The following is a 20,281-nucleotide window of genomic DNA, read 5'->3' on the forward strand; positions in this document are numbered from 1 at the left end:
TTTACCAAACCCTACAAGAATATAAGCACAAAATTCCACATAACTTCCCTCATGACACACTTAATAGCTTCCATTGGTTCCTTGAAACAGGTTTCTAATAAATGTAATAATAATATTATTATAATAAGCATAGCTAAATTCCACTTAGCAAATGACATTTACTAATACTGATTTTCCTTTTATTGATTTGGAGGAATTCAAATTTGATCCCCATGTTAGATTGCTAGCACAAATGTTTCATACTTCAAAACATAAAGGCTTAATTTTACTGTTATTTCCAAGCAACTCACTCGGGTAATATCTTCTGTATGTTAAACTTAAACAACATAAATAATTGGAGTATGCAATCATTCTTAAGCCATAGTAATTAGCACTAAATCCTCAGAATAAACTCAGCATTATCAAATGGAAGTTAGATGTGAAATTAGAAGTCAGCTCTGAAAAAAACTCCTCCGTCCAAACTGAAGAGGTACAAACATTGAAACACGTTGAGAACAGACAACAGTTCACAAGCTTTTGGCTCTGAAACAACCAGTTTTGTATCACGAGAATTATGATCTGAAGGCTTCAGGAAGCTGATCTCTTTCAGATATTCCATCCTTCCTTTTAGGAATCCATTTCTTTTTGGATTTTCTTTTTATTATTATTATTATTCTGTGCTATCTGGCCTTTGTTAATCCCTGCATATTTATGGAAGAGCACAATACTCTTCTCTCATCCTAGAGCTATCACCACATGATCTCCTTCTGATAGCTTTGAATAGCTTGAGTCTTCCCTAAAGACTCACTGTAGCACCACTTTGAGCTTGTTTCCCAAAGCGTATCTTACATTAAGTGTGAAGCTTCTCGTGATGCAATAATTCTGAAATTAATATTATATGCAACACATTTTCAGACTAGCAAATTTTATTGGTACCCACAAAAAGGATCAGTTAGTTAACAATTTGACAGAATAACTTCTATCCAAACCTACATGCCACTTGAACTTCAGATCTCCTCTGCAGCAATGCCCCCATTCTGTTTCGCACAATGCATTGATAAAAGCCAGCATCAGACCTCTGCAAAGCTGGAATGATGTACCTGTAAGAGAAAAATATAGAATTGTAATACACTTCTTCTCACATGCAGATCAATGCTGCTTTCTGTTGCATTTCATGTTATTCCTTTAATATTGTCTCAAAGGCATATTGCATTTTTTCTTAAGAATAGCAAACTTCTAGTCTTAAGAAATACAATTTATAAATACTAATTAGTCTCCACAGTTTCTCTTGAAATGTAGGCTTAAATGCTTTCCTTAGTTTTATCTAACCTCGTTCATAAGGCAAAGATGCCTGGTGTTTTATTCTGAGCTGGCACAAGAAGACTGCAATCTAAACATAGGCAGCAGGAAGCCTCACAAGAACTATCAAAGCTCTGCCGTAAAAAGAAGTGTTTACTACACTGCATGACCAGTGTAACTCCAAAGAGCACTGAAAAAGACAGTGCACTGTACACTGTATTTGTTCTGCCCTTTGATGTACAAAAGAAGTCACTTATTCCACTACTGCTCACCTTCTGCATTCAGCTACATCTGATCACTCAACACGAAAATGAGCTGATAAGCACGGTTTTAATGTGAATAAAACACAAGAATAATATAGATAACCCTGCATTAAGCAAACATAAATCAAAGCACATATTTCCCCTGGTCACCTTCTGAAGATATTATGGTGGGATTAATGAAAGCCTTCATGAAAAGAAAAGAAAAAATAATACCACTGAACTTTAATCTTTGAAATTTAATCCCACTAAAAGAAAGGATCTCTTCCCATACTCACACATAGCAGACACACCCACATACAGAGCAGCTAATATGTGAACAGGATCAGACAACATAAAAACAAAGGATAGAGAAGAAATCTAATTTAAGTGATAAATGTTGTCTGTAATCACTGCATTATAATCGCAATCAGACATTACAGCAAATAGGTCAACCGACCTAAAAGAGTAAATAAAACCAGAGCCCAGTGCCACCAACAAATGGCACCAATCTAATCTGATGCCTAGCAGCCCTGGCTTCCTGAGGATGAGTTACGGGCACCTGTGCTGTCTGCCTGCCTGTGCTGACTCCTCCTGACCTGCTCTGGTGCAACCATCAAATTTCCTTCAGGGATTATGACAATTTGTACTGGGAAGATAAGACAGACTCACAACCCTGCTCCGTTTGGAAGCAGTAAGCTGGACAAGCAGCACACAAACACTTGCTGTTCAGTGAGTAGATGCAACCCCAAATCTACCACATCGCCTTACCTGATGAGTGTGACATAGGAAATAGAAAATAGGTGAAAATAAAGGGCGTAAGATAGAAATCAAGACAACATATGGCTTCCCGATTTCCTTCCAGAATAATTTCCTTCTACAGCAGATGACTGCTGCAAAGTATCACTAGCCAAAAAATATATATTTAAAGATTCTGACAAATAAATATTGATAATTCATTTTAACAAGCTAATATTACCACACTTGTTATTGTACTTGGCAAAAATTAATTCTTCTGCTTGTCTACAAAATGGAGCCAAAATTAAAGGCTTATTTCTTTGCTCCTCATCTATACCAAGAAAATAACAGTTACTTCTTCCACTAGGACAAAACAAATCAATTACATCAGAAATCTCCTACATTAGTGTTTTTTTCTAACTTATTAATGTTTCAGCAGAAAACATTCATAATATCTTGCCTGAAGTAAAGAAAACCTTTTGGCAGAAAAGCTTTTAAAAGTTTGCATGAAAATCCCATCTATCTTGGGAATTCCAGCACAGCCCAAACCTAAGAAGCACTTGGCCTCTCAGTGGATCTACCAAATAGCAACGTGCCGGAAAGGCAAACAAATGGCACATCCTGGAACATGGATTTGAAAATGGGATGAGTCAGGGTTTTCTGAGTGATAACGTAATGGGATACATGCAGACTGTCAAAGAAAGAAAAAGCAAGAGCTTGAAAAACATTTTGGAATGATGCTGTGTGAGATGGGAAGCAACAAGGAAGAAAGTAGGAAGATTTCTAAGGAAAGAAGGGACTTTAAAGGAAATTAAACTGCTTTGGCTGGTGCGCTGCTCGTGTTTGGGATAAAAGGGAAGAACGCTTAAGAAACAAATATGATGCAGCCCGATCACACAGGACCTTAAAAGAAAAAACATGATCTAAGTCTGACAATGAGCACCTCAGAGAAGAAGAAAAGTAACTGCTCAGCACTTGGTTGTTGTGCCAACTTCAACTATTCAGCACTCAATCATTACTTGACTGTTCAGAAGAATGTTCTACACAAGTCACTGAAAAGAACACACTTGTTTCTGAAGAGGAAAATCATCTGATCTCTGGTTCTGACAGACATCAGAGGAAAAGCGAATCTAGACTGGGGGAAGGAAATGGATTCAAGTTTTCCAGCTAGCAATTTTAAAAGGCAATCACAGCAGGATGTCAAGTTTCTAGAAAAAAGAGTGATATATGTTTTTTGTCTAGGATAAAACTCATGTTCAATGTTAAAAAACAAATATAATAAAATATAATAATCAGATACTTTTAACCAGTTCGCAAGGAAAGCATACTAGTGCTTAGACATAACCTTGGTTTCTAAGATTAAATAAGCTAAAATCCTCAGGCAACAAAGGGAAATGCAGACGATGCAAGTTGGTCCAGAACTTAATTCCACAGAAAACAAACGAATCAAGAAAACCAACCAACCAGTAGGGGAGGAAAAAGAAAAAAAAAAGACAGACACTGAACTTTGAATACTCACTACTTACAAATGCAACCAAAATTGCTACTTTAGTCAGCAATATTGATTTGTTTTCACTACATGCATCTCAGATCACAAAGAATTTATAAGGTTGGTTTATAAATTCTTAATACAAACTGGCGTATGCACAGTCACTATAAAGGCCAGGCTGTGTGCATAATCAGCATCGTTATACGAAGAAAAGCTGTTCATGTGGGGTCACCAGGGGCAAAATGCAAAGGCTCCAATTAGTTCGTTACTCACTTGGTGTGTCATAATAAGCTTGGAATATTTTCAGCAAGGTACAATATACACATTACTTTAAAACACAAGAAGTAATATCAATTACTGGAAATCTTTGATTCATGATTCAACTTGTAGCCAGAGTCACACAAGAAAGATTGATGCATTTAAAAAGAATATTTACCTAGGAGCTGCAGAACAAACTATCGTGGGGTCAAAGTTTAACTTCTGCAACCACAATTTTTATGTCTAAGCATATTCTTTCTTTCCTTTAATTCATCCCAATGTACCTATGCCACATAATCCTGCTTGGAAGCTTAAAGTTCTGTACTGCCACAGAATCGAGATCCTCTCTGGCTGCTCCCTGACTGCGGTAAGGAACTACAGATGAGCAGTAGGATGGGTGCAATGTCTAAATTAATATTTTCTGTCAATGTTAATTTACTATGAACTAGTAGCTTCCTACCTTTTTAACCACCTTTGTAGCAGGTGTTTTAGTTACAAACAGAAAAGAGAACCATATTCTGATACACTGATTCTAACTTACACTGCAGTTCACACCAAATTTTGTGTTTTGAATCTCATTGAGCTTATTAGGGATGTGCACTTATGCAGTAAGAACCGTGGCACTCTGATCTTAGTTTCAAAATGTCATACACTCCTGTTCAGATTTTCTGTTATTCTGTGTAAGTCCCTCAGTACTTGCACACCAACTGAGCTCAAGCTCTAGCCTCTGCTTTTTGTTATCACTCCATAATCATGCAATCTTGCCCCTGTCTAGTTTCTTTCTGTTATTTTCTCAGCGTCTTACATGGGTAGGAGCTGTCATCAGTTGCAAACTGCGATGGACTCAGCTGTTGTTAGTCAAAACAACAGTGGCATTTATCCCAAGCAATGTTCAAACTTTCCCTGATTAGCAGGGCTATTATAGATCTTAATTATGGACTACCATGTATAAACAGCATAGAATACTATAACATTATCCACCTTCTTGTATCAATCTATACTGTAATTTCTTTCTGTAATGGTAGGAGAAGATTTCCCTACTTCTTGTAATTATATTAAGAACAGAATTGAGCTTGCTCAGCTAAATACGAGTGCTAGTACTAGGGGGTCTGTCTCTCACATCCCTGCACGTTAAAACTTCTGAAATCACCAGGTAATTCAACAAAACTTAAAAGAAGCACAGGAGTTGCAGAAATATTAAATTTCTATAAGGTTATGGAAATCAGCAATTGCATAGGGGAGACCCAGTTAATGTTGCCACGAAGGAAAAGGCAGACAAATCTTGGCTGCTCTACACTTTGATGTTTGGCCAGCCATCTGCTGCCTATCAACAAAAACCTAGCTCTGATTAGCCACAGTGTGCTTTCTCTCTTGCCTAATGGGATGTGTTGAGGGAGTCAATGAGGTTCAGGGAACAAAGTGCATAATCACAAAAGAACAGTTTAACTACAAAATTTTCACATTCTCAGAAGTAAAAATGAAAGTTACATATGGAGTTTAAGATAGACCGCGTTCTTTTATTTCTACAGCTTAATAAGACAAACGGATCCACTGATCTTAGTACCCTTCAAGGATAGGTAGTATATCATACATAACATTTAACCAATGCCTGTTCTGCTTTCAGCATGCAGGAAAGTACCTAAAGTAGCAGAAAAATACAGATCAAAGTGACCTTAAAAACTTTCTTTCAATCCTCAAAAAAATCCCAATTTTTATTCAGTAACATCTAAACAAATATCAGCAATATGCCTGCTCTTCACTACAAGTATGTATTAAACTTCAAAGCCAGCGAAATCACTGTTGATGCTTAGAAGATTCTACATTAGAAACTTTGTTTTGGAGAGTTGAACACATTCAACAAAGGCAGTTCTCTCAGACCTCTCACCCACCTACAAAAAATGATCTTCATAATTTAAAAAAAAAATTGTAAATACACCAGTATTTACAAATGTGATTTCATGTATTGGGTTATTTTTGTTTAAAATTATACTTAGAGAAGGCTAGTTTATGGCTTTTATTTACTTGTATTCACTGGAGTAGGTGGTTATTTCACTGTCATTGTGTAACCACTTAAATTCCAAGGGCCAGCTGCCTTCAGCAAGGCACGTAAGGACGAGTCGATTTCCTTCCAGGTGGATCTGGGGCAAGCCTGGCTCTGTCTTGAAGTATGGAGCAACATCATCTGAAACGGAAACAAAATAGTTCTATAAGTTAAGCAAGTATAGCACGAGACACCAATTCTTTGCTCCTTTTTTCCTCAAAACAAGCAATGTAACAGCTACAACATGACTCAGTAGTTAAGGCATACGCTATTATATTTATAACCAAGCTTGCTAAGGAAATTAATTCCCAAGTACACAAAATCTTGATAACCTCAGACTTTGCACATATTTAGAAGGAAAGTGCATATTCAGCCAAGATTTTGTCCACATTTAGTACTTATACATACTGTCTATTGTGCTAGACAACAAACAGCTCTATTAGTTTGTTTTGTGCTTTTTTCCCCCATTATCTGTGAGGTTTAAATCCACTCAAAACACTTTATTTTTTTAATAGAAAGCACAAGAGTAATCTCGGATAGGAATGATTATCACAGCAGGAGAAGTCTCAGGGTAAATGAAGAACTTGAAGAGAAAAAAAAAGAGTTTAGAACAGAAGATCTCAAAGAATTGCACAATAAATGTGTTTTTCAATATTACTGCTAACCAAAATGCATTAAATTATATTACCCCAAACCACTAACAGATTTTGAATTAGGGTACTTCAATAATGTTCAAGGGTCACATGTAGTCTCAAACTTGTTCTCCTGTGGATCACAAACGTTCAAAATACTTCAAGCAGCATGATTCTCAACTGCTAAATTGCCATACCTCCACTAACAAGCAGATTTATTGCAGTTTTAAACCCGTTGGGACACACCCCTTAGTCGACTCTGGGAGATCAAGGCTTTCACACTTCACACCTCAAATTTCTACTTGTAACTCTGTCAGAACCATAGACCGTTCATTTAAAAATTTACAAATGCCTTCTGTCATCAAAGGAATGGGTACGTCTGTGCGAGTAAAAATACACAAATGTTATGCTAAAGGCCTGAGATTTGATGTGAAATGTAGAATAATATTACAGGCTGGCCTGTAGAGAGGACGTGAGGTCACCTCCTTGGAGATGGTCCCAAAGGTGAGTGGATGCAGGCAAGTACCCCAAGCAGGAGCACCCAGTGCTGTGTGCCCAAGTGGGACCCAGAGGTTCCTTCTCAACTCAGGCAGTCAGTGAATACTTTGAAAGTATCATCAATGTTACCGACTTCTGGGAGACTCCCAAGGGAGTTTTGAGACAGACTGCCAGGAGAGATGCCAGCCTACCTTGTGAAAAATACACTGGCAAAGAGGTGCATCTGTATTTAAGGGAAGGGGTTGTACCAGGAGTTTCCAAGTCCTACAGCACAGGGTTCCACTGCTGAGTTAAAATGACTAGCACTGAGTTCACTGAAAATAGTTCTATTTACCTGCTCATATTGAAAGGCTCATGGAATGAGGTCATTCATTGTTCTTCCCTGAATGAAGCTGAACCATTTACAGTAAGACCATAACAAAGCTCACTCCATAACTCTGAACCTCTACCCAGGTAACTCGTTGATCCTTTTTTTTTTTGAGGGGTTTAAAGAACCTAACAAGATAGCACCTTTCATTACTTCACTCTGAGTTACCCACTTACACATCTCAGTTTACATTTCTCCAAGAGCAACTGATTTACTCGAAAGGCAGCCTGCTGCCCACAGTCCTGTCACTCAGCAATACCTCTCTCACTCAAACAATCCCAAGGCTGTGATGCTGCAGCCCACTCACGGCTTTCCCCCATTTAGAATACCACAGTCAAGCTGGTATTACATGAAAATGGTTCTCAAAATTCAATCCAATTCTGTTAGAAGCTAAAATTTAATAGACCTAGGGGAATATTTTGATAAAGAATATGCCATGCTTTATAAATTATCACAGCTCTCTGGAAGATTTACTTAAAGCCTTGAAGTAATTTTATCTTCTAATCTTTTATTCCTGACTTCCTCATCAATCAGATCCCATCAGTTTATCAAATTCAATTATGTAATCAGAGCTCACTAAATATTCACCGAAAGCACAAATGAAAATAAAATAATAGGCAAGGATTCCACGAAGGAAGGCAGCGGTGAAGCTCTAATGATATCGGTATGGCACAGCGCCGCTCACCGCACAGGTAGAAGATCCGTATGGCATTCCACAGACGTCACCTACAGGGACAAGTTTGGGTGTTGTAGAGCATCACAGGGAAACTGGAAAATCAGCAGGCATAACGAAAGCTATTTCACAAAGAAAAGTGCAAAAAAGGAGGAGCTGGCTGTGGGATAGAGAACAAAGTGCATCCTTTAATAGGCATGGGAGACTTGGACTTTCATATAAAACAGGAAAGTCTCACTTAAGCCTAACTTTGAGCAATCAACAGTTTTCAAGTCGTAAGGCTCTCTTAACTTTTATTCTCTTGAAAAAAAAGGAGCAAAAAGATAAAAAATGCATTTGAGTCCTAGGAACAAGAGTAATAAAATAATGGAATTAGGACTTTTAGCTAAGAGAGTTTCATGACTATAAAAATGCAAGCATTCACATTACATGCTGTTGCTTTCCTCTGACTACAATGTGGGTTAACACTTCCAGCCTCTCTGGCTCTTCAGCTCGGCTGTCTTAAAAATAAAAATAAAATGTCTGAGCTGCAAGGAGGAATAAAAGGATAAGATGTGTATCAGTGGGTGCATATATCCAGCTTCTGCAATTTTTCCAGCAGGTCTGCTTACCAAACACTAACCTCCTGACTGGTGCCCTTAAAACGGATGACGTAGATTTATTTTCATGAAAATCTTAAGAAAAAAGCATGACTGAATGTCAAAATTATCTAGATATTTGCTCTAAAACCTGTCTGCCTTGCTTTTATGCATCGTTAAATGGAAAGTTACATTATACTGCCAGGTTAGCCTGTCTGTTTGCTTTCCTTGGCACATGAAAAGCTTAGATGAATTCTATCTCAAAATATATTTTCAAGGCCCAATTTGACAATGCACATACACCTCTGGTTGGTTTAATGCTGACACTTAAACACACACAAAAAAATTCCTAGATGCATTTGTTACCAACTTTGGGCTTCTCCCCCGGCAGTTGAGGTTTGTCACAGGAGCTGAGAGATCTCATTCTGTTCTCCCTGAAAACTAAAAATCCATATTTAATCTTGAACACCTCTACCCCACTGAGAAAAGGGAAGTTGACAGACTCCAGAGAAGTCCCACACCATCTACACCTGTGAAAAGCACTGCAGCTACCCAGTTACATCTTAGCAATTTTCCCTTCAGAAATCCAGATGAAATCACTTGTTCATATCCTGAGAAAATGAGTAACAGTTTCAGAGATGCTCAGAGAAGGATTTTAGCGAGTACAGAGAACAGGTTAGCACATCCTCACAGCCATTACAATTTGTCTTCATTAGATAAATCTGTTCTCAAATCATTTTAGGTGAGACAATATTGAATATTAAAAGTAGATTAACCTGTTCATGAATCAAATCAGAGGAAATACAGCTCAATCACTAATACATTTCATTTTTACCATCAATTCCCATAACTCAGTTTACCCAACAGGCATGATACTGAAAACAAATTTCTGGCTGCAAAACTTTTCGTTGAACTCTAGCAAAAACACGACTTGTTTATTTAAATGCACATCTATAGTGATTCCACCTTTTTGGAGTTTGGTAAAGCATGACGTCCATTGCCCTTTTTCATACACATATGTAAAGCCATGACCAGCTGACACAGAAGATAATATCTCTGAGCAATTTTCCAGGAAAATGAGACTACAAACACTCCATACAGTGGCAATTACAAATGCATTTGCACTCCCTATTTGCAAGGAAAAGAGATGTGAGCTATCTTAAGTTAGGTTAATAACTGCCACAAAAACAGCATCTTAGAAGACCTATGTTGTACATTACACAACAGTTAAAAAGGAAACAATCAGGAAGCTCAAACTTGAGACAATCTTTTCAGCAATCTGAGTAAAAAGGTGAAACTATGGGCAGCAGAATCCCATCAAAAAGATTCAAGTTCAGCTGTGGAATTCATACGCCAATGCTTTGGATTGCACACAGTAATTGAGCGTGAGCTGCTCTGTGCTGATTGACAGCTGATAACTGTAACCTTCTGGGGAATCACAGCCATTTCCTTCTTATTCATGGCTTAGATATGCAAAAGATTTTTCTCTTTTTCTTTTTGAACTGATCCTAATTCCTGACACGTATACATGCATGTACTGGCTCCGGATCCAAGTTGTACGCTTTGATAGAAATAAACTTCAATAGCTTATATAACATATGTATTTGTAAGAACTACATGGTGAATCTTGGGAAACGTAACAGGAAGTCAAACTGAACTCGTATATTTCAGTCAATCTTCTTTTTATTTCAAACATTCTAAAATGCATTCAAGTGGTGTGAAAGTTAGTATATGATCTATATGTAACTGTCAACGTCAAACACACATGAGAGCACTGAGTCACTGTAACCGTATTGATTTGCAGTAAGGCTATTTTACCCAAAATATTGGTATTTTAGATTCAGATTTTCTTGGTTGGAAGTGTGACATAAATCACTAAATAGAACAATTAAATTAAAATTGCATTGTACTACCTCATGCTAAGCCTGGATTTGGGATGCATCACAGTGAATATTTCATTAAAGCACCGGGTTATTTTTCAAGTATACTGCCACGGTTCAGAATTTTTGCACAGTAGTATAAAACATTTCCTTAAAATGGATTTCTTGAACTTTTATCAGAGACAATATCTGATTTCATATCAGAATAATACTGAAGCACGTGCACTTAAAACAGCATTTAAATAATCAGTTTCATGAAGTCAACTAAATGAGCCCACGTGGCCCTTTTTTGTTCATGGTAGACAAGGAAGATAATGTACTTGTTGAACACGTCTGCTATCATCTCTAAATGCAAGTAACTGCTGACGTTGATGGATGATGCTTTTAAAGGTTTAATTGGGGATGGAATTAAATTGTTTTAGGACTCAGCAAGTTCTGTGAGGGAACCTGCATATTTCTAGAATAAGTGACATTTATTTCTTTTAAATGTACAGTCAATGGAAGACAAGATTTCAATAGGTGCCTTTTTTTCATCTTGAATAGGTAAAATAACTAATTGGCTTGTCAGTTATTGGATAATTGCCAATCATTTGTTTGATCTGGATAGAAGAAATATTGATGTTAAGATAGCATACCTGTTGCACAATATCCCAATAGGAAAACGAAACATCCTGTAATGTATAGATACGATTAGCTTTCAACAGCTCAGTAGAATAAGAGTCCCAAGTGGCAAGGATAAGTGTTTCATACTGATGGTTAAGTTGATTTAATTAAAAGCCCTCTTTTCCTTTTCCTTTTTTTTTTTTTTAATAAAAAAAACACAAAACTTCAATCAGTGGTTCTCTCTTAGAATTCCCCTCTTGCAACCATGAATTCCATGTTGAATTCCTCATTTCTTAAACAGATCATGTTTGACCAAAATCTTGATGAATCGATGGTATTGTTTGAAAGAACAAACATGACAGATCCCTCAGACTTGTGCAATACTAAGGTACACATTCTGAAACATGTTGCTTCAGGAAAACCTGCCTTGTTTTAAAGCACAAGCATTTCACAATTTTATAAAACAACCGCATGTTTTATTTTTGTACCTTCTTCCATTTTTCTCTACAAACTGCTGAAGAAATTACAAAAATAGCTGAGCACAACATGCAAATATAAGACAAGTAAAGGCCAGAGTAGTATTCTGATGATTAAAAAAAGAATATCCTACTATCACTTGTTGCCTAAAACTCTTTAAGCGTAACTTCTGGTGTTTATAAAATCTGCTCCCTAGCACTGTCATCTATTTAAAGACCATCCTTTCCATCACTCCAGACTTCTTGAAGATATCTTTTCCCTTTTGAGAAACAACTTTTTGAGGCTTGCAGCATTCGAGCAGAAGCAGGACTGAAGGGAAGAGTGCCCACAGAAGCACAAAAAGAGACCTGGATTCTGACAGAAAACATCATGCTCAATAACATCATTCTGTTTCAAATTCCATATGACACGCTCTGGGTTATCCCCAGTGAGAAAAATCTTCCCACATGCAGTTGTACAGCGTTTTTCTTAACATTGATTTCTTTAACAGACCAGACAAGAAAAAGAGCCAATACCATTTAAACTGAGCCTCAAGCAGCACCTGCTGTACTAATCCAAAGTCTGATCTCCCAGTTTAATTTCTATACCTCATTTTTTAGTTTCTCTTTCTGGCTCACTGTCGTATTTGAGTCAGGACACGGAAAAAGAGGTGGGTGTTGTTTTTTTATATCAGAAGGCAATGAAACAGAACATAGAATCACAGAATTACTGAGCTATACAACTGAAAAATCAAGAAACAATAGATGATTTTCTTAAATTACGTACGATGTAATTCATTTTTTTAACAGAGTGCAGAATGATTCTTGGGAAATGTTTGTAAGTGAATCAAAATCGAAGTTTCTAAGATGAAAAAGCACCACAGTATAATCAAGCAAGTAAATAAACGAGAACCCATCAAGTATCAAAACCAAATAAAGTTCCAAAGAAATCTATGATCTCTCTAGTCTGAATTGGTATCAAAGCATAACCTCCATTCTTTTTATATTCTCTGAACACTTAGTGATGTTTACAGAGACTTGGGGAGCTCACAAGGAAATAAGAAGTTACAGTTTAAATCTCAGTACACAGCAGGACAAAGGCTAAGACTGCCTTACAGAAAAAGAATCCAAGCAGTGCAGGATTTCCCTCACCACCTAGCTGCAACTGAAGCTACTGCTGCTGCTACACAGTCTGCACTCTCCAGCAGTTGTAGAGCCAGCTCCAATTGCACTGGTGTCTATGTAGATACACTGAATATTCCAATGGATGGCAAAATAACACCCTACATACAAATTAACAGGTAAGATATATTATAAACATACATTCTACAAGTTTGTCCCTAGTATAAGAGGAATTCTGAGTTGCTTTTGTGGAGATTAATTAAATGCAAATGGTGTCAGCTGAGCAGTGGCTGGAAGGACCAGCACAGAATCACATGTGCAACAGAAGGAGACAACAGCACAGTGAAGGCATTGCCAGGCTTAGAAAGGCACACAAGGTCACCTATGTATTATTTCAAGGAGAAAATTGTTTCTAAGTGGCAAAGTGGCCATGAATAACCATAAAAGATATAAACACATCTCCTTTGATGAAGAGAGTGAATGGGAAATGATTTGTGCACAAACCTTTGTTCAACCACAACACCCACTCCTTACAGCTATTGTTATTTTGTTTACACGTAGCTTCTAATTTTCTTTTTTGCCCTTTAAACTTGAAAATGTAAATAGGCCTCTAAATTGGATAAGGCCTGTCTCAACAAACTCAATTCAAAGGACCTCAATGGTGCTATTGAATTCAAGGGTGGTAAACGCACAATCATACGCCACAGCAAACAGACGCGAGATTGTTCACATCCTTCTGTGATGCTGAATTAGGGCAGAAAACACAATCAAAGCAGAGCCCAAAGTTCACAGAACTCAATTCAAGCATTCCCATCATATTAAACTGACTGTGCACCAGACGCCCACTCAGTGCTTGAGTCAGGAACAGCAGCACGCACCGATCTCCTCACTTCACCTGAGCACTTCACCATGCATGTTCTGCAGACAGGTGCTTCACGCCTGTTTGTGTGCTACAAGGAGACCCAGCTTTGCACTTTCATGAAGTAGGGCAGGCACCAATTAAAGGCCAGATCAAAGGCACTTTGAAAGCCTGACATAAATTGGCTACCTTAATTTTCTCTAATACCATCACTTATTTCTGCATCTTTTGCACTAAATCCTTTCAGAACTATCCAAGTGGAATCTTTTCACCACCTCAGGGATAATGCAAGTATCTAAACAGTATGGAATTATTTTCAGCAATACTGACAAAACATGTAATTTCTCCTTGTCAGAAGTTAGAAGAAACCGTTCACTGTTCTTGAAAACGTAACTCAGCTTGACACTTCTGGAGGCAAAAAAAAAATAGCAGTTTATTAATCTGAGTATTTTATTAAATTTTCTTTTTGGGTTATAAATAAGCAGCAAGTTAATACCGTTTTCAACTTCTGACAGTTGTAATGTTAATTACATGTACTGTGTTTTATAAATCAATACTTTATGTAAGAAGTGTTACTTAACTTGCCAAGCGTAGCAATAGATCAATGCATTTACTGTTCTTGCTAACACTGATGGATGACATACATCAAAAGGATACGTAAAGGAAAAATAAGGGATCTATTTGTAAGTGAGACAGGGTTAAAACGCAGTTAGGTAGAGAGGGAGTTTAAATAGTGTTTTGAAAACAATGTCCTAACTTTATTAAGGTTTGTAAAGACGTGAATGACTTGTACCTCCCAAACTTACCGTGTGTGTGTGTGTGTGTGTGTGTGTGTGTGTGTGTGTTTACACTTAAGAACCATGCTCCCATGTTGGTTTCACTGTAAATCTAAGCATACTGCTAGATAATAAAAAATAAATCAAACATAATTAATAATTACTGTTGGTAAACACACTACAGTCAATGTGCTTACAATTTTAAAGGACACACCACTAAGATTTGCATCGTACATCCAACTTAAAGGCTGCATCCTCTGCACAAGGAACGATATGAAAAGAAACTCCTCTGCTAAAAATCATTCTAAGAGCTTGTACGACTGCATCCAAACAGTGTGAATGGACGTACAGCTCATTGTTATTAATATTCATTATTTATTTGTGCCACCTGTAGAGAACACATTAAGTACGTTAAAATAAGGAAGTACCATAGAGCTAAAAGCTGTGTAACGACAGCACATCAATTAAATATTAAAAGGCAATATCAGGGGCGTGTGTACACACAGGATGTACAATTCTGCACTGAAGTAGGAGGAAAATTTGTTTTTCTTCTGTCATGGATAGAACCTTTCAGGAAAAAAGTCATGACTACTCAATACTTAGTGTCAAAACCACAGAACAGTGCAAAACATCCCTTTACATAAGATTTAGCGAAACTTTCTCTTTTAATACATTGTTTTCAAAGCTACAGAAAGTTAAGGTATGTGAACTTGAAGTATTCCCCTTTGGAACTAATTCCTGTCTGTTATATTTTAGTGCAATTTATCTGACTAGAAAATAAAAAGACACCTCTGCATCATATCATCAAATCATGGATCTAAGCACTAGCAGACTGTATTAGATCCATTACTCTGCACAACAGTTACAAAGAACGACCAGCATTTATTTCCTAGTCGCGCTAGCATGTTTGTGAGCTAACTAATGAAAAGGAACAACTGAAAAAATAGCAGTAAAAGCCAAATAAAAAGGACCATTTAGAGACCTCTCCGTTAATCAGACTGAAGAAAGATTGAACTGCTTAACAAACTCTTTTAAAGTAGAAGAAATGAAACTATTTAGTCTACAAGCCGTGGCATCTCTTGGAGGGCAGTGAAGTACATGTAATGAGATGCCAATTAAGTGGAGAGAAGTCAGCAGATTATCCTTGTAGTTCAAGCATTTTGTCTCAAATAATCTGCCAAACGATGCCCCCTCATAAAAATCATTCTTACAATTTGTTAAAATTAGCATGAGTATAGAAGAGCTTGGATTGAGTACTGTCAAGAAAACTTGTTTTTCTTAGGTGAGCAGGAAGCTGTGCAAGCCCCCAGTCACCACAGTGAGGTGAGAACATCTTATCCCAGGGAAAAGTGCCAGATATGCACCTTTCAGCTGTCTGTCCTGCTTGAAGATGGGAGTCAAATGAAGATGGGCTGAAGGGAGGAACCCCTGCAGAAGCACAGAGCCTGGTCACATCTCACTGGTGCATACAAGTTGCCAGAGAACAACCAGAGTCCTATGTTTCACCAATTGTATCACTGCCCTTGCTCAATCCAACTCAGACAAATAGTCAACCCTCTGCTCTTTACTTTGAATCTGCACCTCCTGCCAATAATGAAGACATATTTGAGAGGAAGATGGAGAAAGCCTAAGTCTTGATTCACAGATTCTTGTACCCTGCAGGATGTGAGCTCTGGGCAGGTTTACAAGCTCTGTGGAGCTGCTCACTGGGAAGCAATCTGCTGCCTTTGCTCCCTGCAGGATTTCACAAGTCCCTCCAGTCATCTGCTCTTGCTGTACGCTCTCCCATACATCACCGTGCTGACAATCTAGAAACTGGACCAGATGGATGTATAACCCAAAACAGAGTTGTTTGTTAAATCTAAAAGCTATTAATCAAAACAATTTCCTTTATTAAACTCCGTGGGAGAAAGGGACAAATATATAGCTGCCATAATACACGCTTACTGGGAGTGCATCACAGCACAAAAGCAGCCCCAGGTTATCGTCACCAGGCTCCACCAGGGAAAAGTCTGAATAGGAACATTCTTCCTAAAAAAAAAGCAGGTTAGTGCAGGACAAAGAAAGGAGGAAAGGGCATCTAAATGCTTTCCTTTAGTAGATAAGGTATGTTATTTTTTTTCCCCCTACAGAGAAAATAATTACATTCTTTGAAAGGACTGGCAACTTCAGTTATTTTTAAACAAAGAACAGCTCTGTGCCTAACACGAGCACTAACTTGTTTTTAGAAAAGCAACAGCTGACACTAGATCAACAACATTAACTTCAGCTTTCACCAGGCACCTAATGCCAACCCAGCTGGAAAACTACCTGGCCTATTTGAGGTTTAAGAGTCACAAATAACCCTTACTGCTCTCCCTCTTCTGCTTCAGTAATTCTTCAGTGTTCCTTCTCTATAGCACTAAAAACATCGATACAAATTTTCTCGTTTCCTAATGTAACACTTTACAATGAAATGATTTACATATAACAGATATGAAAACATTTCCATGTTAATAAGAGAGAAAAATCTTGTACAAACAAATTAGAGAAATGCAGTCCTCTAGCAATACCTGGAAAATGGTTTCTTCACTGTTTCACAGGGATTTTTGAGAGTAAGGAAAACTCTGTGGCTATTATGCACCAGCCTAAACCACACCTTTGAAATTAACAGATCTGGAGGAGGCCACTGAATTAGAAATTGGTTGTAATCCCATGGAGACACTCTGATACAGAACTTATTGCAAAGAAAGCTCATTCTACACACTGAAATGAGACAAATCCACGTGATGCAAGCAGTGCGGGGAGCATCACCATCCCGGGCACTTCCCTCCCTTTAACAAGGACAGCACATGTGATGTTCCTGCTCTTGTTCTTAAAAGAACAAGCAACTGAATTGAGTACACACACACAGAAGAGATTGGCCCCCAAATTATTTAACTTTCTGCAGTACATTCTAACCACCCTACATTCAGTATTTTAAGAGATTGTCACAAATACTTACTCAACATTTCTCAGAATTAGCACTTCCATTGACACAGTTGATGCCAATGTCTGTTATTAGCATTGATTTTAAATGGCTTGTTGGCAGACTAGATCTTCTGAAATACATGCTCAACCAGAAACAGTGCCTGACTGAAATGCAAGCACATTACTACTGGCTCATTAAGAAGCAAATCAGTTGTTTTTCTATTTGTTTAGCAATACTCAACAGGTACTTATTTTGAAACGATTTTAATGTGGAAACATTAAATTAACATGTTCCGTGCTTATAGGAAACATTTATTGGACAAAGGCCAATTCCATCAGCCTCACATCAGAAATGATCATTTCTAAATTAAAGCAACATACACTAAATTACTTCTCTGCATGTGCTTCATCTGCCAGCTCACTGGATCCAACAGAAGCTGATGAATTCTACTGATGAAAACTACTTTGTGTTTACAGTGTATCTCGATGCAATTATAAAAAATAAAGAAAATAAATTGTATGCATAGCAAGAAAAAAAGAGCGACTTTCTACTTCGCATATGCAACCAAATCCTGAAAGTTGTATATGTAGAAGTCCAAAGATAACTTCAGTTATATCAGTAAACATTCCAGATAAATTAGCTTTAACATTTTTTTTTTTTAGTTTCGTCTTTTGGCCTTTAGTTTATACCAGCTTAGGAGCACACAGAAAAAGTACAATAGTGACAAAACAATGAAGCAGTAAAATAATATGATGATGAATTAAAATATATTGTTTTCACTGAGAGTCAATAGGGCAAGTGCTTTCTAAAAATTATGTCTCCCTTTGACAAAATCAGTATAATACTTGCTGGTACAAGCAATGAAAAAACTCACATAAAACACTTCCAATTTTGCTTTCCATTTTAATGGCTGCAGGCAAAATTCAGAATACATTTGTCAAGTTGATATTATCAACACAACAGGGGCATGCCTGACTTGTTCTACATTTGTTCTCAAAGTTCACTTTTAGAGGCCATCAACCAAGAAGAGAGAACATAGGAAACCAAAATCATTCATGCTAGGCAGGCACAGAAACATGCTTTCAAATATTTTAAACTTTCAGTAAATATTATCACATATTCTTTGCAAAGCATCAATCACATTTCTCTTTAACATTAAATACAAAACTTCAACCAGTCTGGAAATTAGAGGTGATGCACACTCTCTCTTTGCTCACAGTTTAATGAGACATCCTAGCCTGATCTGTGACAACTAGTGCCAACATCTTTAGATTTCTTCCTGACATCTGAAATCGATTTCAAAGACAGATCTTTGAGAAAGCAAGAATATTACAGGAAAGGAGGGAAGAAAAGCATTCTAAAAGAAAACTGAATGAATACTCCTGGTCTTTTTTCCCCACTTTGGTACTTAAAGATCGTTTGCATCGTTAAATTATCTGAAGGAAAACACCATTAAAAACTCTTCAGTGTATCTAAATGTTAATCTTGTGCCTTTGAAATGGATACCAGAGAAATAGTGAAAGCAATTCTTCGATATTACATTCTGTAATATTTTTTGTTCTCTTTAATAATACCTGGACAAGGTTTTTTTCCATATACTTCATGAAAGCTTATTCATTCAAAAAATACATGCCTTTGAGCATCTAGTTTTTCTTATTTAATTTTGTAGATTTCTCCTTTTCAGCCTAAAATACACAGAAAGAACAAATTCATTGTAGAGACCAAGAAGCAATCCATGAATTGTGTAATTCTATGACACACTTGTAGATTTAATGACTGCATTGTTAGTATGACTACACTGACAGAAATGATATTCATCAAATAATTTGCATGTAAATAATAAGTTGCCAAGCCCCTAACACTGAGGTTCAACATTAAGAACCACTGCAGAACACTGTTGTTGTACCAGAAGTTGCAGCATCATTTAATAGACTTCAAGGATAACATAGAATGGATTCCAGCTGCTTATTTTTTAAAAGGGTTCAATGATAGCAGAGCAAGAAGCTTCACTTTGGCACCAACACTACGCTTGTAAGAGAGGAATTTCAACAGCTGTCCTGTACAGATGGTTGCTTTTACTTACAAAGCTTTGAACTGAAGAAAGATCAGATCTACAGGTGAGGGACCTTTACCTTGTTGCTTTGGTCTCACAGTTGGCAGAGAGGGGAAAAAAAAAAATAAGCAAAGTGACTACAATAAACTTCTTGTTTACGTTCTGCTCAGAATATTTCTTATATGTACAAAACCAGATGTTTGTTTGACTTCAGCAGTAGGCTGTTATCTTTAGAGGCCTCGGAATTCTTTTGTAGAATAAAAAATAAAACAGAATTCTGTTTTCCTGTATTCCCATCAGATTGTCTTGTGTTACAAAAAAATGAAAAATAACAAAAAAATAGCGAATACAAATAGCAGGGAGGGAAATAATGTGACTCAAAGTGAGTCAGAAGTAGCCAGAAAGCAGGATGCCACACTGCTGCATGACTAAAGGTACATGCCTTTGTTCCACGTTAATCAATCTTATTTTTCTTCAGAATTTGCAAGGTTTGAAAGAGTCATTTCCCCCCCAAAATAAATAAAACTTGTTTTTCTTTAGAACAAGGCACAATAACAAAGCATTCCATTTTGCTACATTGACAGGGACAGGCAGCAACCCACACTAAAAATGTATCAGGTTCACAGGACACAGAAACTACTTCGCACTTTTGACCTGAGTTTTCACTTCTGAAATCTATTCCAACATATCTTCAGGAAGTCAGTATCTTCAGAAACCACAACTGTTTATTGCAAATCATTGCCTGATAATAGCAGGTATACATGTCACACTTTTCCTTAAGCTTTAACATAG

At 37.2% G+C, this 20,281-nt stretch overlaps 1 protein-coding gene across 1 annotated transcript in view; it reads right to left on the reverse strand.

The window, feature by feature from the left end:
• SDK1 (sidekick cell adhesion molecule 1) overlaps positions 1-20,281 on the reverse strand; it is a gene marked incomplete at both ends in the record, with an annotated part of 357,418 nt that overhangs the window by 258,311 nt on the left and 78,826 nt on the right. Inside the window, 2 exons of the mRNA XM_079542659.1 lie at positions 973-1,079; positions 6,025-6,184. Of these exons, the coding sequence (XP_079398785.1) occupies positions 973-1,079; positions 6,025-6,184 (267 nt within the window). The remainder of the gene's footprint in view (positions 1-972; positions 1,080-6,024; positions 6,185-20,281) is intronic.

Source organism: Tetrao urogallus (assembly GCF_951394365.1).
Source record: "Tetrao urogallus genome assembly, chromosome: 15".
In the NCBI taxonomy this organism is placed as follows: domain Eukaryota; kingdom Metazoa; phylum Chordata; class Aves; order Galliformes; family Phasianidae; genus Tetrao; species Tetrao urogallus.